The sequence below is a fragment of the Schistocerca gregaria genome, chromosome 1 (assembly GCF_023897955.1).
Source record: "Schistocerca gregaria isolate iqSchGreg1 chromosome 1, iqSchGreg1.2, whole genome shotgun sequence".
Lineage (NCBI taxonomy): Eukaryota > Metazoa > Arthropoda > Insecta > Orthoptera > Acrididae > Schistocerca > Schistocerca gregaria.
The window spans coordinates 758,464,327-758,492,021 of record NC_064920.1 but is presented as its reverse complement, the minus strand read 5'-3'; the positions used below and the strand labels follow the sequence as shown (position 1 = coordinate 758,492,021).

General features: G+C 38.8%; 2 protein-coding genes across 4 annotated transcripts in view; one reads left to right on the top strand and one right to left on the bottom strand.

Annotated features, from left to right (window-relative positions):
* LOC126267950 (protein preli-like) overlaps nucleotides 1-20,698 on the bottom strand; it is a 29,250-nt gene extending 8,552 nt beyond the window's left edge. Inside the window, exons 1-2 of the mRNA XM_049973284.1 lie at nucleotides 20,139-20,698; nucleotides 10,372-10,585 (exon numbers count right to left, since the gene is read on the bottom strand). Of these exons, the coding sequence (XP_049829241.1) occupies nucleotides 10,372-10,585; nucleotides 20,139-20,230 (306 nt within the window). The 5' untranslated portion in view covers nucleotides 20,231-20,698. The remainder of the gene's footprint in view (nucleotides 1-10,371; nucleotides 10,586-20,138) is intronic.
* A 27-nt stretch (nucleotides 20,699-20,725) lies between these two features.
* The window catches only part of LOC126267922 (longitudinals lacking protein, isoforms H/M/V-like), a 136,790-nt gene continuing 129,820 nt past the window's right edge, over nucleotides 20,726-27,695 (top strand). The window contains exon 1 of one of the 3 annotated variants that reach the window (XM_049973243.1): nucleotides 20,726-20,836. The gene's annotated coding sequence lies outside the window, so the exon portion shown is untranslated. The other 2 variants (XM_049973235.1, XM_049973252.1) reach the window with 2 other exon arrangements.

Here is a 27,695-nt window from a genome sequence, read left to right as displayed (position 1 = left end):
AGTGTGTCCTCCAGTCAATAATATTGATCTTATTATTAATTTTTTCTTTCCTACACACATTTCTTCTATCTAAAGCCCAATTCCTTTGCGGTGTGTCCTGACGCTGTGCCTTTTCATTAGAAATTGATTCTCCCTTTAAGAACAGGTAAGAGTTTGGCACACGTAAAAACTATCTTCTGCCCCCCCCCCCCCCCTCCCACACAAAAACCTTGTTTTATGATGATAGGAAAGTACATTATGCTCTTCCCAATGATTCCATTCCTTTCCACGAGTTGAGAAGAGCTGTTTGCTTTGTTACAGACAAGAACTTCGTTTCTAATCCGTTGGACTATTTTCTGTGAAGTGTCACGAACTCTGCAACCATGCCAGTTGCCTTCATTACACGAACAACGAGATACTGTTTTGTAGCTTCCTCATCAGTAATTCATAATCTGTGCAATTTAACATCTTTCATCCCTATGGACTGTCTCTCCAAGTATCCTTTTTTTATTATATGATCAATTAAATTTGCACTGTCACAACATCAAGGAGAAAAATATTAGCTTAAATCACAACACTTGCAACACACAATATTGCAAACCATGCATACTAAAAATGAGAAGGATGATGTAACGAAGTTACTGCTGTGACGGCACTGCCCATGTTTGCTCATGCACATATGGCACTTTCCTCTTTTCGTGCCCCGACACACTGACAGGGCACTTCTCCTGTGTGCAATATAAGTTTTACGTCTTTGGAGTGTAGAAACTGGTGAAAGCCACAAACTTACCAATTGGTCCACCTCTTGCCATCCTTAGCTAGGAAACAATATGGCATGCCTCATCAAAATAGCAGTGTAGTGTGCATTCTGAATGTAATGTTGATTCCAATTTACTGCTTATACTGCAATTAGAAGGAGCTTGTTCCCCCACACCTCCCTACCCACTGCAACAGCCATTGTATCAAGGGGTGCAGGACCCATTCCTCCCCTAACCAGATAGGCTTAGTAAGAAGCAGGACCACTGCCTCCGGAACAAATCTGGTTACCAGATCAGGAAGAAGACCTGAGGCCTTCCTGTCCCTTCACAATGGTAGTCAGACATCTTGTTTTGGTCTACAGCAGATCATTTCATAATGTCCCTGTACCGCGATGGACATGTGACATTTTTTTATCATAATGATGCTGTCAAAAACATAATACTATTCTTTGAAGGTGAAAAACCTCAAAATACTTATTGTGACACAATTTATGTGAATGGAACTTTCAAATACGGCAAAACTTTTTTTGTCAACTATTTACAGTCCACTGGTTTATTAACAGATATTACATTACAATGGTCTTTTATTTGTTGAACAATAAGGACATTTCATGTTATTGGAGTGGCCAAGTCGTTATATACAAAGAACCACCAATCCTTGTGAAAGTTTCCACAACAAGCACAGTAGTCAGTTTTAATCCTGTAGTACAGATACACAGAGTGATCTGAAAATATGTTTACAAACTTGACATGGCACATCGGGCCTACAGTAAGTATCAGTAACCACATGGGCACAGGGGGCCACAAGTGACACAAGGGGGCGCTACGGTCATGAGAAGGCATTGCAATACAAACATTGGTGGAGCATACAAAGACTGTTGCCATTCACACTGTGGAAGTGTTGGGAGTAACATGGCTAGCTACACATACCATGAAATAACTGAGATGAATTTGATTTATGACATGGCCAGCTGCAATGGAAGAGAAGACAAGTAATTATATCACGCAAAATGTCCCAATAGATGGATTATTCACCATCCTGCATCACAAACTACAAGAAACTGGCTCGTTCCATGTGCAACGGACAGCTGTGACGGAAATATTCTTTAAAAAAGGGTGCAGCATATGCAGTCATCAAGTACACGAAGTATCATGCACCACAGATATCCCCAAACCTCTGCCTGGCACATTGTATATGATGGACTGTATTCATTTCATTTCCAATGTGCCCAGGCTTTGAAACTGCGGAACAACAACAACAAGTACATGTGGTTTGTGTGGCAGTTTCTGCAAGAATCTGCTGCAGAGTGAAGCTTCACATCAAGTGACCTCTTTACAGATGATGTGGTGTTCTCACTCTATAGTATGATGAATTTTCACAACCTGCATATGTGGGCAGATGTGAACTCACATGCTCCATGTACATGTGCCTCACAATGCAAACTGACTCGTAACATGCAGGCTGACATGAATGGAGACTGTTTAATTAAGCCGTACATCTCTCATATTTCTGTGAGGGGTTCTGTTGTACATGCTGAATGATGTTCTGGTGCCTATTCAATGTCACATTCAATTTCCGTGCGATGGAGTCCCAGTGCTTCTCAGCAGGCAAGTGAGGGCACATTTGCAGGCAACCTTTGCCGGCCACTGGATTGGTCGCAGTGGGCCAGTCACATGCCACCATGATCACTTCATCCCTTTTCAACCAAGGTTTTTCTGTGGGTGTATGTGACGGGCCTTGTTTAAGAAACACCTGTTACATCACTGGAGGATTGTTGTGGCAGTAGGATGTCTTCAAGATACACCAGGTATCTTTAGAGGGGGCACCATTCAATGCAGCACAGATGTCAGACCTGCCTGGATGCATCTGGGCGAAGCTTTGGGCATCTCCTGTAGTGGGCGTCCCATTTGTAGCATGTGACTAAATAACTGCAATGCCACTTAGTAGCCCCAAATGGTCTCTGCAACCCTATTCCCATGTGATTACTGATCTTTACTGTATGCCGGATGTGCCAGTCAGTTTGTAAACTATTTTTGAATCATCCTGTACACAGATTTCCTGAGGTATTGAAGCAAATTCAACTCAAAACCACAATCAATTCCTCAAAATAAATGAATTAAATAAATTCCTTCATGATGCAGCAAGTGAAGAACTTCAAAATTGGAAAAATTACAAGAACACAATATCTGAAATTAGTTTCCTAAAAAATAAAATCTAGAAACACTAACTAAAATGAGAAATATTGCCAGTTTTAAAGATGTGCAGCACAAATACTAGATTAGTATGACAATAAATTTGTAAATATATTCATAAATACTACACACACACACACACACACACACACACACAATTTTGGGTGTGAGACAGTTCCTCCATGGATAATGTTAAATGAACTAGTACAAACACAACTAATTCACATTTAACCTTAAGAGGTTCACTATCTATTGATCTCAAGATGCATGATAATGAGAGCCATTCCTCGTTGTTACACACAACAAATACAAAAAAAATTTACAGCCTAAACTAGAGGTGTGTGTGTAAAGCAACCTTTTTATAAGACGAGGACTGGGTCAACTGCGAGAGGCACGAGTCCTGTGCTCCAGGTAGACCCATAACTGTTTGGGAGGCATGGGTTCCATCTTTATGACTGCAGGAGGTGTGGGTGCTGTGCAGAAGCTACTGGCAACTGACAAAATCAAATATCCTCCAAATAGCTTCAATATATTATAGTAATACGTAGATCTCTTAATATTTACTATCACTGCACAAGACGACTGGGGAGGCGGGAGTCCTGGGCTCCAAGTCCTATTTTTCTGACTGCATGAGGTCTACTGGGCTGCTTTCAGGTGTATCTGCTACCACCAGCATTCCTCACTGAAAGTGCCAATATTAACTGAGCATATTGTACTTGTTCATGAGTGTCAGCAGAAGCCTAACGGGGCAGAGGCAGAATGGAGGGGGCACAGAGGTACGACCTTTGGTACTTGAGATTCTAAAGGGGTGGGGAGGTGGGGGGAGAGAGGAAGGGGTGGGGGTGGAGAGGAATGGGTGGGGAGCAGGGGGACAGAGGAAGGGCCTCCTTTTCCCCTCCCACCCCTTCCCCCACTGCATCCTGCAAACACCTATGTACTTGCAATTTCTTTTTTTGTTTTAATGTGTATGTTTGTTTCTTCTCTCTCCATTAACTATATTTAATTTATTAATTGCTTTTGTTTTATTACAAACCTACCATTCTTGCCTCACCCGCTCCATTAACTTAGCATTTCCCCATCTGTAATGTCTATTTTTTCATCAAGGTGGTTCTCATTGCCCACTTTACTGAGTTTGCATTTTAATTGCAAGGCACAGTTGAATAACTAAATAGTTCCAAGGCTAAGGGTGCTAATATACACTTATATGGTGGGGTCTGATCCATTGGGAAGCCAGATTGAATCCTGGTGACAGAACAATTTTCATCACTATCATTAGTGGTTATGTCTTAGGTTAAATTGCAAACTGAAGTGAGGACAAGTGTCACTGTTATTAATATATTTGTAAAATTGAGATATTGAGCTCTGAAATCCCCTTCATGCGAACAGAAAGAAATAGATTATATGTTGAGATCAGGTAACAGCCTTCCTTTCTTTCACTTTCATCCATACATTACTGACATGATGAAGCCACCTACTTGACACACTATTACATCACAGAGAGAAGAGGAAGCCAACCTCAGTGTTTCCTCCAAATGATCATGAGTATGAGAAACTACATTATATGTAAAACAAATGATAAAAATGTAACTACTTTACTGCCGTTTAGTTTCATACAATTCCTCTCATACAACTTTCCTTTAATTTGATCTGAATTTTTTTTCTGTCGCTATTCTTTACCCACACAGTCTATAAGGAATTTCAAGCTCCAGCTGTACAAAACACTGATACTATCTGGTCTCTATGGTTGCAAAACTTCGATGTCAAGAGAAACGACTTAAATAATCTTCCTGTTTTTGACAGAAAATCATCTGGAAGACCTGCTTCCTAGAAAAAGTTGATATCACTGGCATCGGTATAATTGTGGGCTGGATAAGATCTACAACAGCCCCAACAAAGTATTGTAGGTTTGATGAAAACCAATGTTAGAAATGCAAAATGTCAGTAACAATGAGAATTTTGTTATTTAAATTCTTCATATTTCTAGAGTTCCATATGATAAAAAATGGCACCCTTATAGGATCACTTTGTTGCCCATATATCTGTTTGTCTGTCTGTCCCACTGTTCAAAATCCTTTTTATCACAAAGGAGTGCACATATCAAGTTGAAATTTATGTCACACATTAAGGTCTGTGGTCCCTTGGTGACAGAAAAAAGAGAAGATTCTATGTCAATGCAGTCAAAAGACATGGCCATTTATGTTACAAATTTTGATGCTCACAAACTCCCTCATCAAAATCTACGGGGTACTTCTTCTTGATGTAGAATCATGAAATTTGGCAAGAAGAGAAGTTTCACTGTACAAGTAAAAGAAAGATTATAAAATAGTTAATTTTTAATTGTATCCAATGAAAAATATTTCTTTTGTTATTTTTTATCTGACTTCAAACTTGAAATTAAAACATTACTGAAAGTCTTGGAGTCCCCAAGACTGATATCTTCCCATTCAATATATAAAAAAATTCAGTTTGCACGGAATCCTCAATGTGTGAGTCCTACTCTTATACGCCCATTTTTATTTTTTTAAACTTTTACTTTGAAAACAAAAATTGACTGTTTACACAAATGTAAGTAGTCTGATCAAGATTTGGATATTCAGCATAATATTGAACATTTACGAATGTTTACGAATGTTTACTAATGTGTCTAAAAGTTGATTAAAATAGGTGTTGTTAGATAATGGTGATAAACTTCCACCAGTAGCTTTGGCTTATTCAGGGGATGAGAAGGAAAGATATGAAAGAGTTGTCTTACTAATGGATGCCAATATGTAATCATGAGTGGATAGTCTATTGTGATTTAAAAGTTGCTGCAGTACACAGAGATTTACTTGCTGGTTTCACAAAATACAATGTCCAGTCACATTAATGTGACCACCTGTCAAAAGCCTGAATAATCCTTCAGCACTGTGGACCACTGCAAGATGCACTAGAAATGAGTCAATGAGATTCTGGGAGGTACCCCCAGGGATGTAGGGCCATGCAGGCAGTAGTGCCATGACCAGCTATGTTATGTTTCTCGATTGAGGGCCCATGGTGCAAACAGCCCGACAGAAGTGGTCCCACAGACTCTTGGTTTGGTTTAAATAGTGCCATAACCAGCTGTGCTGTTTCTCAATTGAGTATCCATGGTGCAAACAGTCCAATAGAGGTGGTTGCACAGACTCTTGATTGGGTTTAAATTGGGGAGTATGGTGGTCAATGGAGTACAGTAAACTCATTCTGGTGCTCTTTGAACCACACACATACAGTGGGAGCTATGTGCTGAGGAAAACTACTGTATGTAGTGGGGTGATAGTCCTCAAGGATAGATGCATACTTCTTTTAATCGACCGTGTCTTCCAGAATGACTAGATCACCCAGGGAATGCCACAAAAACATTCCCTAGACCGTAACACTCCCTCCTCTGGCCTGAACCCTTCCAATAATTGTTGCTGGGTGTTTGCTTTCAGACATTTCAGGCTGTACATGCCAAAGGCCATCTGTCTGAAGAATTACAAAATGTAGTTCATCTTAAAAGGCCACCTGTCACCATTCAAAGGGAGACCACTTGTGGTATTTGCTTGAAAATTCCAGCGTTTGTCAACGATAAACATGAGTCAGCATGGCTGCATGAACCAGGTGCCTGCTGCAGAGGCCTATATGCAGCAATGTTTGCTGAACAGCTGCTGGAAAGAACTGTTGGTAGCTACTAGGTTCATTTAGGCAGTCAGCTGCTCAGCAATTGCATGTCTATTCCCCCACATACATCTATCTCCAAAGCCACTGTTCACTCCTGTCATCTATGGCCCGTGGTGCACCAGAACTGCCTCAGCATTTTGGATAGGGCCATTTTGTCATGCACTACATACGTTAACCACATTGGCAGTTACATTATACACCATCATGTTACACGCTACAATTCAGAGTCCTCTAGTGGTAGAGGGCCGCAAATATGTAGATATGAAGAATAACGATGTAGCATGTAAACATCATTTGTTTAGCGAGATTTGGCTGAAATTTAGCACACCAGTGTTACCAAGAGTGGAACACTCATGTACAAAATTTTAAGTTCTCCTGCCGATTAGTTCCAGAATTATGGCTTGTGAAAGAAGGTGGCATGACCCGGAAAATAGCAATCCGCATCTGGCAATCTATCTTCAGACCCAACTTCAGGCCTTAATAACTTTGGAACTATTCCGCAGAGTCCAGTGAAATTTTTACAACACAGTAACATCCACTTAGAGAACACACACTATGAATGAAAACACCAACAACATATTTCTGTCGGAAAATAAAAAATTCCAAAATGTGTTTTAAAAAATGTAATACATTAAAAGGTACATGTTGTAGGTGCCCTCTATGCAAAATATAATTCACTCAAAAAGGGTATAATTTTTTTGTGTTAAGCTTAATGTGGCCTAAACACACACAGAACTCATCATACCCTTATCAGTCACAAAAACTGAGTTACATGCACACGAAAATACAAAAATTTGAAAATTTACCTGAAACACATGGATTTTTGAAGTGTGGTTGCACAAAAGGGACAAGTGGTATCCAAGCCAAATTTCAAACACTGCATAAGTAGACCATAATATAATATGTGGCAAAATTGTTATTGCAAGGCATTTGGGTACAATAAAAGTTGACAGAGATGTATTTGGTTACGTTTGCCTTGCAATAACAAGTTGAAATTTTGCCACATATTATACTATGGTCTACTTATGCAGTGTGTGAAATTTGGCTTGGATACCACTTGTCCCTTTTGTGCTACCACACTTCGAAAATCTATGTTTTTCAGGTAATTTTTCAAATTTTTGTATTTTCGTGTGCATGTAACTCAGTTTTTGTGACTGACATGGGCATGATGCGTTCTGTGTGTGTTTAGGCCACATTAAGCTTACCACAAAAAATTTATACCCTTTTTGAGTGAATTATATTTGGCATAGAAGGCACCTACAATATGTACCTTTTGACGCATTACATTTTTTTAATCACATTTTGGAATTTTTTATGTTCCCTCAGAAATATGTTGTTGGAGATTTGATTCATGGAGTGTGCTCTCTAAGTGGATGTTACTGGGTTGTAAAAATGACACTGGATTGTGTGGAATAGTTCCAAAGTTATTGAGACCTGAAGTTGGGTCTGAAGATAGACTGCTAGATGAGGGTTGCAATTTCCAGGTCACGCCACCTTCTTTCACAGGTCATAATTCTGGAACTAATTGGCAGGGGGAACTAATACTTTGTACACTAGTGTTCCACACATGATAGAATTAGTGTACTGAACTTCAGTCAAATCTGAGACTATGAGCTGGAGCCCCTGGTTCAACTGACATGGAATGATCCCTATGCAGTCTTTCAAAGTTACCACACTAGACGTCACTGAAATGATTTTGGGTCTCTAGATTAGTTTGTGATTCTATTTTGCAAACAACATTCTAAGAACTGGCCTATTTCCCTAAATATTGGGCACAAAGGACTTGTCAACTTTGCTATAAACTCTAAACATATCAGTTACTCCGGAAGAAAAAAACAAACAAAAAACACACTGTTTACTTTACACACACACACACACACACACACACACACACACACACACACACACACACACACACACACACAAGACTGATACTGAAAGGGGTTGGCAGAAGAAAGTGCTATCACTCAGTTTACTGATCAAGTTACCTCTCATGTTTTTAATGCACCGCATGCTAGCCTTAGCAACCAGACAGATGCAGGTGCAAGTTGTCTTTTTAAGGCTTACATTTTTATTTGTGCTGTCCACATCTTCTGCTCTGATTTCACATAATATGTTCTCCAATTTCATTCCTTTTTGTTTCCAGCTCAGTTATTTTCTACTATGTTCCTTTTGACAACATCTTTTATTACTTTTTTTCCTGTCACTCCACATTGAATTCAAACAATAACTGACAATCATTTCCAGTTATTAGCATTGCCAGTTATTAGCAGTGTCAGTCACAGTGTAGTTCTGATGATGTGTGCTCTTCTCTAACCATCTCTCAGCTTGGAATCAAAATTACAGGTAAACAACTTTCACCTCTGTATTGTATGCTCTGAACTTTTTACTTAACATTTTCTCATTTTTATGCCCCTACTGTGTATTAAGTCAATTTCATTCACACCTCTTTTACTCAAGCGACATATTATTCGGCAAGCATGTCGACTGAGGAGTAAAACCTTGCCTAAAATTAGTAAGTAGCACAGACAATGTTTAAAATTAATTTTAGCACTCTTACATGTGATGCAGCTGAAATGGAAAAAATATCTACATGCACAAAAATTTCACTCCACTGCTAATAAAAGAAGTAATAACTCACCTCTTCTGAAATGAGAGTTAAGAAAAAGAAAAGGAGCATGGACTAGGAAGATCTTCATTTATCTTACTGGTCCTGAGACTCAACCATTTTGAACCTTTTATTTTCTGGTAATTAATTTTATTATTGCCTGAGGAACAGACTGAACACAATTTCTGTGCTACCTTGTGGAGAAAGGTTATGTCCAGTTTATATGAGATTCACGGTCATTCATAGCACATAAATAGTCCTATTGCTAATGCCACCAAAAGCTGCTTAGTTTATTAAATGCATACCTACATCTTGCAGTTTCTAGGAATGGCAATTATTTCCATTAACATATTTATTAGCAGGTTTCCACATTTAATATCACATTCTTTCTTAAACATCATGTGATACACCTCATTACTGTGAAGGCATCGGTGCATTGGGGGGGGGGGGATATAAACAACTTACAAACTCAGTTGTTTGGGCAGATGCAGCTTACTACAAAATCATGTAAAGGCTTCCCAGTGAGCGTGATTAGACAAAGGCCTGGTTTCAGCTTTCCAACTGAACATTTAAACCAATGAAGCATGTGACATTATTGTGCAAATTGAATTACAGTCTGTGGTACTTTTAGACTAACCAGTAAAATTGTTGTTGTTGTTTTATCTCTGGAGCATTTAATGCTTCCTGTGCACTAATTATGGGGCATAATTAAATCTTTCTTTTTTATCATCATTTGCAAATTTATTTTGGAATAGTTATTACTTACAAGTAACTTCAGAAGTTTGACATCATTACACTAAAAATTTTGACAGAAGTGTAGCCTTATACAGAAGTGAACAATAAACAATTCAGACACGAAGAGAATACAAGCTTTTGAAATAGGGTGCTTCAAAAAAATGCTGAAGATCAGATGAGTAATGAGGATGTACTGAATCAATCTGTGGAGGAAAGAAATTTATAGCACAACTCGACTAAGAGATCTGGTCATTTGATAGGACACATCCTGAGGCATCACGGAAAAGTCAATTTGGTAATGGAGAGAAGTGTGGGAGGATAAAAATTGTACAGGGAGATGAAGGCTTAACTACAACAGGCAAGTTCAAATGTGAAATCACATATATTCACAAAAAAAAAGAGGAATGTGTGCATTCTTACCATAACTCTGACATATCCAATGTTTCTGGTGTAGGTGACCAACAACTTCTGCTTAGGATCCACTACAGACTCTTCAACAACTTTGACTGTTCTGCCACTAATGAATCTTTCACCCCATTTAGGAACTCTGTTAGTTTTTGTAAGGAGTCGTTTTGTATAAAGCTTCTGGTCCCGAACTTCTCTGAATACTGTATCTTCACTCAAAACATGATTGCTGTAATCACAAGACATGTAATATCATATTTCCAGCAGTATCTATTTACAAGATGCTGAAATAGGATCAACTGGAATATACCTGCCCCCCACCTTCTCTCTCTCTCTCTCTCTCTCTCTCTCTCTCTCTCTCTCTCTCTCTCTCTCACACACACACACACACACACACACACACACACACACACACACACACACACACACACACACACAAGATTAGAAATCACTGAATCCAAAGCTTTATGAATTTCTAAGTTCTTTCATCATGATAAGTAAATATTCCTGAAGGGGACGGAATAGCATTCCAAATGCTGAACCGTCATAACCCCAAAATAGGGGGAATGAATTAGAAATAACAAGGTATGAACAACACATATTCACATTCCACTCATAAGAAGCTAAAGGTAGCCAGCACATCAACAATAAGAGCTAAAATTAAAATTAATAAAAAGTGTGCCTGGAGAACCACTAGAACGTATACATGCTGCATGCTCCTCATCATTAGCAAGTCTCTGTCACATATGGGAGAATGGTTTAATGTTGGTTTCCATTTACAAAAGAATCATTACTAGCCGATCCAGTTTGCTATCATATTGTATGACAGTTGTATATAAGTAGATCACCTGATCTCCAAATCAAGCAAAATTCCAATACAACTAATTAGTGCAATCAGTTGAAACCACCAATGTTACCGTAAGTAAACTTCCATACAATATGTTTCACATAATTTTTACAAGATTCTTTGATACGATTGTTTCATAACATGCTGTGAGGTTACATCTCTCTCTCTCTCTCTCTCTCTCTCTCTATCCTCCCAGTCCCTAAATGACTACAACTAGTCGAATGTAGGGGCCCAAACTCAAAAATATATCCTGTGGTGTCTTGGCACTGTATTTCATTTTATATTAAGTAAAGTTTCAATACTACTGTTTGTATTGTTTGTTTTATTTAATTAAAGGCTTGAATGATGCTAAGTGGAGCTCAAGGGCATAAACATGCAGCATGAACATATGCATACTACATCAATGTAATTGTAACCAGTTCCTGACCACTGCCTGTCCCTCACTGTTTTGCACTTCATGCTGTATCATGTTGCTGATATGAAGAACATGAAGTGATTCGCTATTTTACAGCTTTGTATACTGCACTCAACATAAGGCATGCAAGCTAATGTGAGCCACAAGGTATGTGTACTTGGATTTTGCTCAAGAATGCTGTATTTTATACATAATAAATGTGTTATCACACTCAGCAATTGTTTCATTTACTTCTTTTGGGAACTAAAAGAGAGTAGTAATCTTGTATGAGAGAAAAATTGCTAGAATACATGTGATATTCACCCTATACAGGGTGGATGGGGACCAGGGAGGATTCAGAGTGATATACTGATTCCCCCAAACTGATAAGTTTGAGGTGCTGTCTTTCACTGAAACTGAGCCAATGAGACTCACTTCACCTGTTTTAGGGAAACCTATTTTGTCCACTGTCAAGAGGAGGCAAACACAGAAGGATACGAGTTCTATAAATATTGGCAGTTGAAACATACAGTGAATGATAGAACCCCTCACAGAAATGGCAGCAAAGAACAGTAAAGGACACCTAGAGCGCTCAGTGTGTATGCTTGGGGGGCTCATTCAACATGTTAAAGAAGTTATTCCAGCAGCCACTGAGTGAACAGTGTGCAACCAACTGCAGATTGTGGTGCATGTTGGAACATATGATGCCTATCACTTGGGCTTTGATGTCACACTTGGGTCTTTCAGCAACTGGCAGAGAAGGTTGCGAAGACCACCCTTGCGCAAGGAGTTTCGAAGGAGGCCACAATTTGCAATGTTGTCTCCAGAACTGATCATGGCCCACTGGTTCTGTGCCAAGTGGAAGGAATGAACAAGATACTTCAGAAGGTTCTGTGACAAGCTAGGATGCGACTTCCTAGGGTACAGCCATAGGGTCCCACTAAATGGGTCAGATGTGCACTACACATCAGAGACTGTTACTAAGGTAACTGACTGTGTGTGGGGTGCACACAAAGTGTTTTTAGATTAGGCAACATTCCATCCAATCCAGATAACAATAGCCGTAGAACACACAGACATATTACTGTAAGATCAAAAGAAATGCCTCCCACACGTGATAGTATTAAAATCATAATTGTAAACTGCCGAAGCATTCGCAACAAAGTGTAACAGTTAGAAGCACTCGTAAGAAGCAGTGAAGTTCACATAACACTAGGAACAAAAAGCTAGTTGAAACCTGAAATTGACAGCAGTGAGATTTGGGGGGAAAATTTCAGAGTATCTCTAAAGGATGGGTAAATGGGAAATGGAGTTGGTGTAGACAAGAAACTCAAATCCACTGGGATAAAAATTGGAGCTGCATGTGAGATTGGGCACTACACAGTATCAAGAGTGGGCATAAAATGATAACTGAATTCTTCTATTGCCCACCAGACTCACCTCCTGATGTAACTGAAAAATTTAGAGAAAACCACAGCTCACTTGTACATACATTCCCCAGTCATACTGCAGTGGGTTACCCAGTCATATTATAATCACTAGTAGGAACTTTAAGCATCCAACAAGTAATTTGGAAAATTACAGTTTTGTTAGTGGTGAGTGTGGTAAGACATCCTGTGAAACATTACTAAATGCATTCTCTGAAACTAACTACAACAAATAGTTAGGAACCCCCACTCATGATGGAAATATATTGGATCTAATGGTAACAAATAGACCTGACCTCTTTGAGGATGTCCACATCGAAACTGGTATTAGTGACCATGACGTGGTTGTAACGGCATTGATTACTAATGGAAGAAGTACAACTAAAACAAGCAGAAAGATGTATATGTTCAGTAAACTAGGTAAAAAATCAGTAGTGTCATTTATCAATGAGGAACTTGAAACTTTCAGCACAAGGCAGGAGCATTTGGAGGAAGTATGCATCAAGTTTAAAAGAATAGTTGACTATGCACTGGATAGATATGCACCCAGTAGAAGAGTTCATAATGGGATGGACTCTCCATGATATACAGTCTCTGTACAGAAACTTCTAAAGAAACGGTGACTATGCACAATAGGTGTAAAAGCATAGGACTGGAGATAGAGAGCTGCTGAATTAAATATGTTTGGCTGTCAAGAGAGCAATGCACGAAGCCTTCAATGACTACTGTAGATGAATACTGTCCGATGATCTTTCACAAAACCCAAAGAAATTCTGGTCGCATGGAAACCAAAGTTAGTGTTTGGTCCCTCAGTGAATGAGACAGGAGCTGGAACTGAAAGCAGCAAAGCAAAAGATGAAATGCTCGACTCTACTTTCAAATGTCTCTTTACAAAGAAAAAAGCCAGGAGAATTGCCCCAGTTAAATCCTAATACCACTGAAAAGATGAGTGAAATACAAATTATTATTGGTGATGTTGAGAGACAGCTGAAATTGTTAAAATTGAACAAAGCGCCAGGTCCCAATGGAATCCCTGTCAGATTCTATACTGGAAACACTACCGTCAGATTCTATACTGAGAATGCTACCGTCCAATATCCATGATGTCAATTTGTTGCAGAATTTTAGAATGTATTCTGAGCTCAAACGTAACGAGGTATCTTGAACAGTATGTCCTCCACACTGACAACCACCATGGATTTTGAAAACACTGATCATGTGAAATCTAACTTGCACTTTTCTCACATACTGAAAGCTTTGAAAGGCAGCCAGGTACGCCAGGTACATGCAGTGTTTCTTAATTTCCAAAACAGCATTTCACTCAGTAACGCACCTACCCTTACTGTCAACAGTACCATCTTATGGGGTATCAAGGGAAATTTGCGACTGGACTGAGGACTTTTTGGTAGGGAAGATGCAGCATGTTACCTTGGATGGAGACTCATCATCAGATGTTCAAGTAACTTTGGATATACACCAAGCAACTTCCTCTTCATGTTTAATCACCTTGCAGACAATATTAATAGTAAGATCAGGCTTTCTGCAGATGCAGTTATCTGTAAGTATTACAGGAGAGAATCTGCATATTCGGTCTGCATATTGATAAGATTTCAAAGTGATGCAAAAATTGACAATGTGCTTTGAAAAAAAAAAAAAATGTAGTATCCTTTGACAGTAATATCACTAAGTCACTGTTGGAATTAGCAAGGTCATACAAATATCTGGGTGTAACACTTTTTAGGGATACGAAACAGAAAGTTCACATAAGCTCAGATGCGGATAAAGCAGATGGTAACCTTAAATTCATTGGTAGAATACCGAGGAAGTGTGATCACTCCACAAAGGAGATTGCTTACAAGTCATTTGTGTGACCAGTTCTAGAATACCGTTCAAGTGTGTGGGACACATACCAAATAGGACTAACGGGGGATTGTTGGCTGGTTGGTCTGAGGTATAAAGGGACGAACTACAGAGTCCCTTTCCCCTGACGCAAACATGGCTCAGGATAAAACAACACCCAAATTACATTTGGGAAAGTAAAACAGGGAAAGCAATGTGGAACCACACCTAAAAATAAAACAAATGGAATGAACTAAAAACGGGGAAAATGTACACCACAAACAAAAGTAGAAGAAGGTATTAAAACCATAGAGCAGATGATCTGGACTGCCTGATCACAAGAATAAAAGAGGATTAGCCACACACTCTGCAACACACTAAAATGTCCACCCCAAAAGATAAGGCAAGATGAACACATGAAGGGAAAAGATGAACACCGGGACAAACAAATGCAAAGAAAGGGTGATAGAGTTAAAATGGAGGAAGGGTGGAGGCCCTGGAGGGAAGGCCAAACACCCACCCATATGATAAAAACACCACTCACACATAAAACGTAAAACTAAATCTGCTGCTGAGCCATTGTCGGCCAACACCAAAGGTAGGCTGCTGGGAATGTTAAAAGTCTTTCGCAAAGCAGCTGAAACTGGGCAGTCCAGCAAGATGTGGACGACCGTCATAGGGGAGTCACAGAGACACCGAGGTGGGTCCTTGTGGTGGAGGAGGTAACCATGCATTAGGCATGTACGGCCAATGCAGAGCTGGCAGAGAACCACAGAGCCCTCCATGGAGGACTTCCACACATTTGTAGTCTTCTTAATGGCATGCAGTTTGTGGTGCGTACTGCGACTATCCCATTCCGTCTCCCAAAGCCTTGTGGCTAAAGACTGAATGCAGGTCAGTTTCATAGATGCCCATATCTAGAAGCAGTTTCCGTGTAGCCTGTTTGGCCAGCCTGTCTGCAAGTTCATTGCCTGGGATTCTGACACGACCTGGGATCCTCAGTAAAACCACGGAACGACTGAACTGTTCCAAGGCATAGATGGACTTCTGAAAGGTCACTACCATAGGATGGCAGGGGTAGCACTGCTCAAGGACTCGGTACACAGAAGAAATGACTCACCAGGGCATGAACGGATGTTGTCAAGAGCAAGAGATATGGCTGACAGCTCTGCAGTGAAAACACTGCAGCCATCAGGCAAGGATTGCTGTTCAATATGTCCTCTGTGGACATATGTGAAGCCAATGTGACCGAGAGCCATCGAGCCATTGGTCTAAACCACTTCATGGACTCAGTACATGTCAAGAATCGAGAGGAAGTGACAGACGAGAACCACGGAGTTAACTGAGTGCTTAGAACCATGTGAAAGGCCCAGGCGAAGCCGCAACCGAGGTGTACACCATGGAGGTGTACATGATTGGACCTCGAGTATACGTGGTAAAGGCAAGGACTCCATTTCAGATAGAAGGGATCGGACATGAACTGCAATTGTAAGCCCTGACCTGCGCTGCCGATTTGGGAGATGAACCGCTGTTGGAGGTAAAAGGAGATGGTAATTTGGATATACAGGAGAACTAGGAACATGTGTAACATAATTTTCAATGGAGGGACTCCGGCTTCCAGCAGGACACTGGTCACCGGACTCGTCCTAAAATCTCCCGTCGCTAGTCGAGCGCCACAATGGCATACTGGGTCGAGGAAACGCAATGCTGAGGGTGCCGTGGAACCATAAACCTGACTTCCATAGTCAAGGTGGGATTGAGCAGGGGGTCTGTAGAGCTTCAGCAGTGTAGAGTGATCTGCGCCCCGGTTGGTGTTGCTCAAGCAGCGGAGGGCATTGAGGTGCTGCCAGCATTTCCGCTTAAGCTGACAAAGATTAGGAAGCCAAGCCAATCGGGCACTGAAAATCAGTCCTAAGAATTGATATGTATCCACTACAGTGAGTGGATCGTCATGAAGGTAAATTTCTTGTTCTGGATGAATGATACACAGCCAACAGAAGTGCATAACACACGACTTTGCAGCTGAAAACTGGAAGCTGTGAGCTAGAGCCCATGACTGCACCTTGTGGATGGCTCCCTTTAGACACTGCTCAGCAACACCTGTACTGTAGCAGCAGTATGAAATGCAGAAGTCGTCTGCATATAGAGAACGTGAGATGGACAGCCCTACTACAGCCACTGCTAGGCCATTATTGGCCACTAAAAAGAGATATACACTCAATAAAGAGCCCTGCGAGACTCCATCTTCACAAAGATATACAAAATCTCAGCATGGTAATGTTTTCGAATGTAAGACTTATAATTTATAATCGTTATTACAATAATCTGTGTTGTTGCTTAAATACTTGAAACACATTCTACATCCTAGTGATACAATCGCATCAGGAATCTATGGAACACGTAAATAAATAAATAAATGAACCTATTTGCAATCAAGTTCTTTTATGGCTTTGGGTGGATAGTAAATAGTCTGAGAGTGTTACCATTTGGACTTCATGATCACTAAAACTTCCTATTTTCACAAGCTGCCATATACATTGTGTTAACAAATATTTGGTCCATAGTGGCACAAGCTTTTGTAATTATAGCTGGAATTGTTATTGTTTGTTTTAAACTGAAAATATCTCTTAGACTGAGCAGCATAGAAATCTCCACATACTACTGCCAATTTCATACCTCCATGTATTCTACATAGTAATGTTTCAGTTTATTGAGGACTGTCACATATTGCAAGTTAAAAGAATAGTTGACCTTACACTGGACAGATATGTGCCCAGTGGAACAGTTCATAATGGGAGGGAACCTCCACAGTATACAGTCACTGTAAAGAAACTTCTAAAGAAACAGAGATTACTGCATCATAGGTGTAAAGTGAAGTGTAGGGCGACAGAGAGAGAGAGAGAGAGAGATGCTGAATGAAACACGTTTGGCTGTCAAGAGAGCAATGGATGAAGCCTTCAATAGCAAAATATTGTCAAAGGACAATTCACAAACTCTAAAGAAAGTCTGGTCATATGTAAAGACTGTTAGTGGCACCAAAGTTAGTGTCCAGTCCCTAGTAATGAGACACGAACTGAAATGGAGGGCAGCAAAGCAAAAGCTGAAATACTTAACTCCGTTTTCAAATTTTCCTTTACAAAGGAAAACCCAGGACAATTGCTCTGTTTAATCCTTGTACCACTGAAAAGATAAATGAAAAAGGCATTAGTGTCATTAGTGATAAGAAACAGCTGAAATTGTTAAAACTGAACAAAGCTCCAGGCCCCGATACAATCCCTCTCACATTCTATACAGAATTTGCCACCAAGTTAGTCACTTTTTAACTATAATCTATCAGTTCTTGTAAAAAGGTGCAGGTCATACCAGTCTACAAGAAGGGTAATAGAAGTGATCTACAAAACTACCATCCAATATCCTTGACATCAACTTGTTGGAGAATATGAGAACATATTCTGACCTCAGACAATGAGGCATCTTGAACAGAATAACCAGGCCTCAACACTCAAAAACATCGATCATGTGAAATCCAACTCTCACTTTTCTCACATGAAATACCAGAAGCTTTGGATCAAGGCAATCCGGTAGATACAGTGTTTCTTGATTCCCGAAAAGCATTCGACTCCGTATTGCACCTACACTTATTGTCAAAAGTACCAACATACGGGGAATGAAGTGAAATTTGTGACTGGATTGAGGACTTTTTAGTAGAGAGGATGCAGCATGTTATCTTGGATGGAGAGTCACTGACAGATGTTCAAGTAACTTTTGGTGGGCCCTGTGGAAGTGTGTTGCTGTTATGTTGTATATTAATGACCTTGCAGACAATACTAATAGTAAAATCACACTTTCTGCAGATGATGCAGTTATCTACAACAAAGTACCATGTGAGAGAAGCTGCATAAATATTCAGTCAGATCTTATCAGATTTTAACGTGGTATAGAGATTATCAACTTGTTCTAAATGTTCAGAAATGTAAAATTTTGCACTTCACAAAATGGAATAAATGTAGTATCCTATGACCATAATATCAATGAGACTGTGATGTGTTGGAATTGGACAACTCATACAAATACCTGGCTGTAACACTTTGTAGGGATATGAAATGAAATTATCACATATATTCAGTCTTAGGTAGATTGTAGACTTCTGTTTATTGGTTTATCGGTCTACAAAAGATATCACTTACGAATTACTTGTGTGACCCATCCTAGAATATTGCTGAAGTGTGTGGAACCCATACCACATAGGTCTTCATGGGACACTGAATGTATACAGAGAATGGCAGCAAGAATGGTCATTGGTTTCTTTAATCTGAGGGAGGGTGTTACAGAGATACTGAAGGACCTGAACTGGCAGACTCTTGAACACAGACAAAAACTACTCTGCAATTGCCTATAAATACAGTTTCAAGAACTGGTTTTAAATTATTACTCTAGGGATATACTACAACCCCCTTTGAATCGCTCGCATAGAGATCGTATGGATAAGATCTGAATAATTACTGCATGCATAGAGGAATTCAAACAATCATTGTTCTCACACTCTATACATGAATGGAACAGGAAGAGACCCTAATAACTGGAATGATGGGATCTGATGTCAATTTCCCATTTCATGAGCTAGATCTGACTACTGGTTTTATCTATCAATGAAGATTTTTCGAGTCTAAAAACAAATTTTCAATCTCTGTTGTACTATGGCCTTCAAGCCCCATAACGAATTTTACTGTGACCCTCGTCATAGTCTCCGCCCAAAAGTGACTCTGCAGTGGAGTCTGCGTACCGAGTGAATCAGCATTGACATAAATACAATATACGATTTTCATATTTCACTCAGAAACACACACTGTAATGCGGAACATGAACTGCAATCTTCTTCCTCACAATGAGCTACCTTTAAAACACACTCTAGTAGCTCCAATTATGCGAAATCACTGCCGTTGGTTGCGTCTACATTTTGCATTAACTATAAGTTACTTGTAATGTTACTTTTGCTTGAGGTGTGATGTTCCTGTATGTTATGAGGCATTTTCATCCTCTTTTTGTCTGTCTTTCATCATGACACGGTTTTCTACTGTGATATGCAACAGCTAAAACTATCAGAAAAATACATTGTGCCATATCTGGGTCTGTTAAGGATCTTTTCTAACATCGCATTCCTACTGTACGTGATTCATCGTGGTTTGTTACTGACCTATAGTTCAAATCATGCTATTGACGATTTGGAAGTAAGATGCCTAACAAAGTATATTTCACGATTAATGTTTTAACATACCTGTGCGGGTTGGGATATCTTCTCCAAAATCCTTGAGCAACTTGTTCCCAAGTATAGTGGAACACCGAACTTTGTTCAAAGTACCTCACCATTTTCGGACGAGGAATCGGCGCATAAAATGGGTACGCACACCAGTTTTTCAAGTACTTTTATTTGGATCCATTAATTACATCACCTTCGAAGTAAAGTTACAAAAACTTCAGCCAACTGCTTTTTAACAGTACTTAGGGGAATACACTCATCCTTTCATTCAAGCCATGCTACCTGCTAAAATCGTAGATAAACACTTCAGGGGTACAAACATTGGTGTCCACAGTACTTGTTATTGGGATCGAGTATTCGACTTCGTTTTTGCTGTTTTTGGTTCATATTGCCCATGCTGAAAGCTCGCTATAACAAATAATTGTATATGCTAAAAAAGCACAAAAATTATATCATAAAATGTATTCCGTGAGAGCAGAGAGTGTTAAAGTAAATAAGAAGTTTTTTGTGTTGTTGACATTAAAAGATTTTATCTCGCACTGAACTTCACACTACTGTTGACAAATTCATAACAAATGCTTCACACATTGCGCACGGGGAACAATACCGTCTATGTTCATGAAGTGCGATTTCTTACGTATATAGTGTACGTGTATAGTTACAGACTAGTTTCATGTATTTGGAAGAAAGAGAAGTTATTAGTGAGTGTTGCATGAGTAAGATATTCATGTTTCCCTATTCATGTTTTGTTTCGAGTGTTTCCGCATAATTAGAGAAAACTAGTTTTATTAATGCCCACATGTTAATTCATCACTTTGTTTTGCTAATTTCTTGTTGTTCAGCGCGACAAAAAGTGAAATGAAGTTTGTTTGCAACACGATCGTAGTATAGCGGTTCCGAGTTCAGGTGAATGACCTATAGGAACGGAAACTTATTCTGTTATGGCTCTCAGCTAAAAATCCCATCGTGTGTAAGAAGAAATATCATTCACACCTCAAAAGCTTATACACAATAATAAAGGTGCATACATAGGTGCGTATTATATGTTGTTACCTTTAAAATGTTGATTTGTCTATAGTTATAGAACTAATACAAAACCTAATTGTAGGGCTACATATAAATATTCATTTAGTCCAGTTATAAACGACCCGAAAGAATTAGATACGCCCATAAAGCCTTCCGAAACATTTCTGAAAGGTCAGATTATAATTGCCCCATTTCATAAAAAGTGCCATGAACGGGAGACAGCGTCTAGGCAAACTAATTTCACCCTGTTGAATGTTTCTATAGATCACCTATTGGTAATTTAACGTGAGCAGTACAAAGCCTATTGAGTATTGTGGAACAAATAAAAAAAAAACGTGTATCATGGAGGTTTGAATATTTTGAAGCATACAAACAGGGGAAGAACGTTCAGAGCGAGCGGAGAAGGGTGACTGTGAAATAGGGCGGTCTTGAAGATCGTGGCGTTAAAGTTTTTGTATATAATATAGAGGTAAGTCACTAATCTGGATAATGTATTCTCCGTAATGTGTTTCCTGAAGCCAGCATCGATATGCCGCTGTAACCGATAGGACAACACGTGCGCCATTTTCAGGTTTTGACGAGAAATTAACTAGATTTTAAAAACTGACGTTACCGCTGTCTTGCCCTAAATAACTACCCCCACAATGTTAATGGCTGTAATGTTGCGACGTGTGAATAACATGTATAGACTTGCATTCCATTTTATTTTTTAATATGAAAGCAGTGGTATAAGAGAGCGTCTTTCAGAATTTTTTAAGTCTCATTCAAACTGAGAAATGTTATCGACTAGAGAACAGGAATTAATTATCAAGAAATGTCAAGAAGCCTAATAAAACATAGCGCACATAGTGCGTTGTAAACGATTGGCTGTACTATTGTAATTCCCAGTTTTGTAATTTACGGTAACCAGAAACGGAGTTGACAGTAGAATGTTTTTTAGATGTAATTAGTAATTATTGTAGGGTTCTTGCCTGCGTTGCTTACCCAAATTCGTGCAACGTACCTACTAGTACGTAGAAGGGTAAAGGGTTGTTGTGTGAATGCTAGCCTCAGCATTAGTGTATTTGGCGAGTAAGTTCCTTGTAAGAGAAATATCACCAGCACAGGGTTACTGATTATCGTGCAGTAATGAATGTGTGATAAATCGGGCATCATTTGTTTGCTGTGTTGATACAACGGGAATCAGTCCCGATGAAAAACATAACGGGCCGTTGGTAGACTAGTTCCGCGAATTTCAGGTCACGAATGTTTTCGGGATGCGGTAGTGTTCGTTAGGGGACTGCGTGGCCGCAAATCAAGACACTTAACATAGATTTGTAAGTAAAATACTATCGTACTACGGCATTCACAATTTACTGCTAATTTCCCGAGTGGATTCAGCTTTAGCTAATAGGAAACACCTATTTCAATTGTTTCTTCTTTGTAGCAAATTTTTTTATTGCCGTTTCTCTCTCTCTCTCTCTCTCTCTCTCTCTCTCTCTCACACACACACACACACACACACACACACACACACAAACACACACTTTTTACCGCCATCAGCAAGTGAAATGAGATCCGTGGAAGCAGTCTGTAAAAGGAAATTGTTACAATTATATTCAACTTTCATAGCTTTATGTTTGTCTCATGGGGGGGGGGGGGGGAGGGAGTAGAGAGTGCATAATTGCAGAACTTATACCTCCTCCACAGAAGGTTGTGTAATTCACACTTGCATATCTTCCTGAAAAGACTTTAATTTAAAGGGTAGAATGTTAGCTTTAATGTCCTGCCATTAGAGGTGAAGCACAAGATCTGACTGGAAAAAAGTGGCAGGAAATTGAGCAGTGGTTTTTCCAAATAAACCACTCTAGCACCTGCTCAAAATGAGTTGGGAAGAAGACATATCTAATAAAAGTGGTAACAAAGGATGGAGGCTTGAATACTGCAGTTGTCGAATGTGAGTCCAGTGTCTTGACCACTGTCAGTTTGCTTGATCCTTAATTAGCTACTGAAGTGGGAGTATGCAGATGATGATGTCATATAAACAAACAGTAAGAAAAATATGAATCAAGGTATTAAAGAAGGTAAACTTGATAAATTTATCATAATTTTTTTATTTTCAAGGGTGTTTTTCCTCAAATGATTCAGTGAGACCGCCACTGTTAATATGGTATAAACCATTTGTAGCTGTGTTGCATTTCCCATATTGAAAACCAGTTTCATATTTAACAGAAAGTAGCAACATGTACCAGTTGTAATTCTGCATTTATTAAAATTAGCAATAGTTTTGTATTACTGTAACATGCAGCAACAGGTTACTGTAGCTGCTCCTGTCAGCATATTTACCACTTGGCTCATTCTACTTCCAAGGCAAAGTTCTGTCCTTATGACACCTGTGTCGCCCCACACATTAATGAGTGAGTGATGTGTGGAACTTGTCTTTGCACCTTAGTGTAAACAACACAGATCTGACACATTTCATATTCTCTGGTCAGAATTAATTCACACTTGGGCATATTGCCACACATTTGTTCAAAGAATTTATTTGTATGAATGTCTGTTCCACTGACAAAGATTGGAACTATTATTTTTATCTTTTTATATTTACAGTTGATCTAGAAATTGGTTTACTAGCTCATGGTGCTTAACAGAAGATTTTTGTTGACCTACATCATTAGTCCTCATATTCAAATTAGACAGAAAGAGGGGGGACTAGAGTGTGCTCTTAGAACTCCCCTCTGAAATCATGATTGTGGTGACAGACTGATCTGTAGTGTAGCTAAAGTGTGGCTTAGGTTGAAAGGTGATAATTTGTTTGAGAGTTGGCAATACCGAATATACCAAGTAAAGACTGGCACCATATTGACATGTAGGTAGGCTAGTGTTTATACTTGCGCCATATTCAAATTCACTTTGCCCTGTTTAATGCACTTTTTGTCACAAAAACTGAAGCTGTATGGTAAATTCAAAAAGTGTATATTAGGTAGTTGACATGTCTCAGAATATTTTGATACGTGTTACATGGGCCTATTTATAATATTCCTAATTTACAAAAAAAAAAAAAAAAAAAAAACAAGGGATTCAGTAGGGTGAAGTGGGGTAAGTGTAACCATGTTTTGGCATAGTTCAACTTTGACACCAAATTGCCAACTTGTTATTGAAGATATGATTTTGAAATTTCTCATGCTTAAAGTTTGACTTATTGACTTTTAAACAATATACATTTTGTTTTTGAAACAAAAAATTATATGGTCAAATAATTGTTTTCAAAATTTTGTGTTGTGAGGTTACACTTGACCCATGGTTCGGGGCAAGTGTAACCCCGCATTGTTGTACTCATACGGAGCATTGTAAAAGAGACTTCGAGTAAGTGACCTGATTACCCAATTTAAAATGAATTTGAGGATTTTTAAATTATTAAAATATCTTAAATTTTACTCAAGACATGAATTTTTTTTTGCACACGCCTCTTTGTATATTATGAAATACACAGAAAATGTTAGCTAAACTAAACAAATAAGTGTTAGCTTAAACCATAAAACACAAACAGAATGCATCATAGATGATTTATTTTTGTTTTAGGCCAGTAATTTATTAGTTTAAATTCTACAAAAGTAATATTTTTTTCTTTAGTAGGCAATTTAACAAAAATAATGAAATATTTAGTCTCAAGAGAAAAGAAAAAAATCACTTTATAAGTTCACTTTCTATTATTTTTCATGGTAATTGAACTAAAGTTGTTGGCAATTTGTGTTTAATGCTAAACTGCCCTAATTCAACTTATTATATTAACACTTAGGCCCTAACTATTATTTAGTCACTGAATGTTGTATGAATCGAATGTAACACCAAATGTCAGGTCTCCCTTGTGACCCAAAGTAGGCTTAGGCAGCACTGAAATTACATCAGAGGAGGGAACTTGGGTCTCATCTCTTCTATCAGGCCAGTAGAATGTGGTGCCATGTTTTATCTTATTTTTTGCATCTGAGGAAAATCACTTCTGGATCTCCTAAATCAATAATTTTGGTAACTTGGCCGATAAAATGAACTTTCTTCTTCTCCTCCTCCTCCTCCTCCTCCTCCTCCTCCTCCTCCTTCTTCTTCTTCTTCACAGCATATCATTTCTTTCCTGAGATCAGCCAGTGTTATCATCTTCATCACTACTTATTAAAGGTAGGCCTCCTTCAGTTTCACTTTCTTCACTTGTTGATTCAACTTCCAGTCTTTTTTCCTTGTTATCCACATGAGCAATCAGGGATTTTTTTCCCCACAACATTCTAAGATGCCATTTCGGATAAAGTAACAGAACTTTGGAAGATTTACTTTTTATTATCAAGTCCTTTTTTATGACGATAATGCTTTTTTGTTTTGCTTTATCCTTATTATTCTTGTTTCCTTTAAAATCTTCTTCTTTATAGGTGGCATCTTGAAAAGTGATTACTTCAGCTCCTGGTGCAATCCTTTTCTTCTTTGTTTTACCAGTGGGACTACACTGTTGGACTGTTTCCAATAATAACCTTTCAAATGACAAATTAGAAGTTCCAGAACATAATGAAACATTGATTAGCTTGGGAATGGTTGAGAAAGAACTCTGATACTGGGAGAACTACAGGGCTCAGTAGATGTAGGCCTATAAATTCTGGAGGTTGTTCAGCTGGAAGCTTCTCAAAAATCTGAGTACTTTCTGTTAGAGACGTAGCTTCCACACAGTCTATGGCTGCATTATCGTGAGCTGGTAATGGATTTGTTTCTGCCAAAGATTTTGTATGAGCTACATATCTTTTATATGCCTGCGGATCATATTTAGTTTTATCAATTACTTCTCTACTGTAAGGGTATATTCCTGCTTTTTGGAAACCACTTTTCAACAATTCAGGTGGTGGTTCATTCCATACAGCACTGAGGAGATTGGAAAAGTCATGTTTGCTAATTTTTACTCCTTGATGATGTCTCTGGTGATGAGTTAACTTTTGGTCCCAAGTAGATTTCACACACTGGAAGGCCAGTCTAGTTGATCTAGTGTGATTGCAAAAACAGGGTTACGGTTAAATAAATAAATATGTTCTGGTAAGTTTGTAACCCCTCCTGGTTACACTTGCCCCAGCCGATTGGTTACACTTTCCCCACATGGGAAAAAGTTGGGGTAAATGTAACCATGCCTGGAATATCAAGAACTTTATCAGTAGAGTAGGATGAAACTCATATTTGAAATTATCATGCAGAAGTTAGTTTGTAACCAAAAAATTGTGCAGTTATCTTTAAAACTGCAAAAATGACAGACCACCGAATTCTGAGCATGTCACTCTCTCGCAGGGTGAAAATGTAGACGTCAATTCAAGTCCAAAAATTAATTACCAATTTATGTCAGATTTGACAACTTATGGTTAAATATAACAAAGAAAGGAGTAAATTAACATGTGTGATAGATCAGAGGTAAAAATACAGCTTCTTTAAGGCACCATAAGCCGTGGTTACACTAACCCCATGGTTACACTTACGCCACTTCACCCTACATAACTTGTACCACAAGTAGAATGGGTCTTCCATAACCTTTACTGAAACATAATTCTCAGCAAGTTCACAAGACTATTTGATCCAGCTCATGGAAAAAATTCAATGTTTTTGTGATAAATATAATGGACAGGCACCAGGAACATTATAAAACTTGCTACTTCCATATTTTTATGAATTTGTAATACCTAAGAAATATATTGCCTTCAAGCACTTGGGTTGAAACATACGGTAACACAAAAAGGGTTTCATTTTATCATAAGAGTGATTTTGAAAAACAAAATTTAAATAATTTTAATTTCATTAGTGAATTATTGAACTGATAGTGAATCATGTACTGAACTGTTTAGTCTTTTCTTTTCTTATGGTGAATGGAGGGTGACAGAATCCTCAGGAATTTGACTCTAGGACTTAATGAGCATTACCAGCATTGAAATCGCTCTTTAAATTTATTCCAATTTAAGTGCTGTGGATCTCCTACAGTCTAGATATAGAGCATGCAACATAAGCCAAATAAAACATGGTACAGTTTTTTTCTCAAACACCTGTGATGTTTACAGCTTACTGACAGCAAATGCAAGTTTAGTAGAGAAAAGTGACTGTCTAGTAAAGCAATAGGCCTAAAACAAGCAAAGCAATTTTTAAGGCTGCTGGTAAGTGTTAACTCCACAAGAAGTTAATTATGTTCTTTTTGCAAAGATGCACTCAGCATGGCAAGGGTGTGGAGGGGAAGATTGACGAGCCAACATGCCTCTGGAGAGCATCCCTAGCAAGTTGCTTTGGGATTGAGATTGTGCGGTAGGCATGGCCACTATATTTATTTAATTGTTCATTCAAGATGTTTGTCCATGGAATAAAGCCTCATATAATATACTGTTTTATCTTGTCGTGTGACGTCACCTGTTGCATTGACATAAAGATATACAGGGTGGTCAGAAAATGTCTGAAATGTTTGTAGTGATGTATGTATAGTATGTCTGCATATATGTGTACCTGCTATTTCATAGAGAAAGACAGAGAGATGTGTGTATCCATGTTTGGCATGTGAACCATATCACA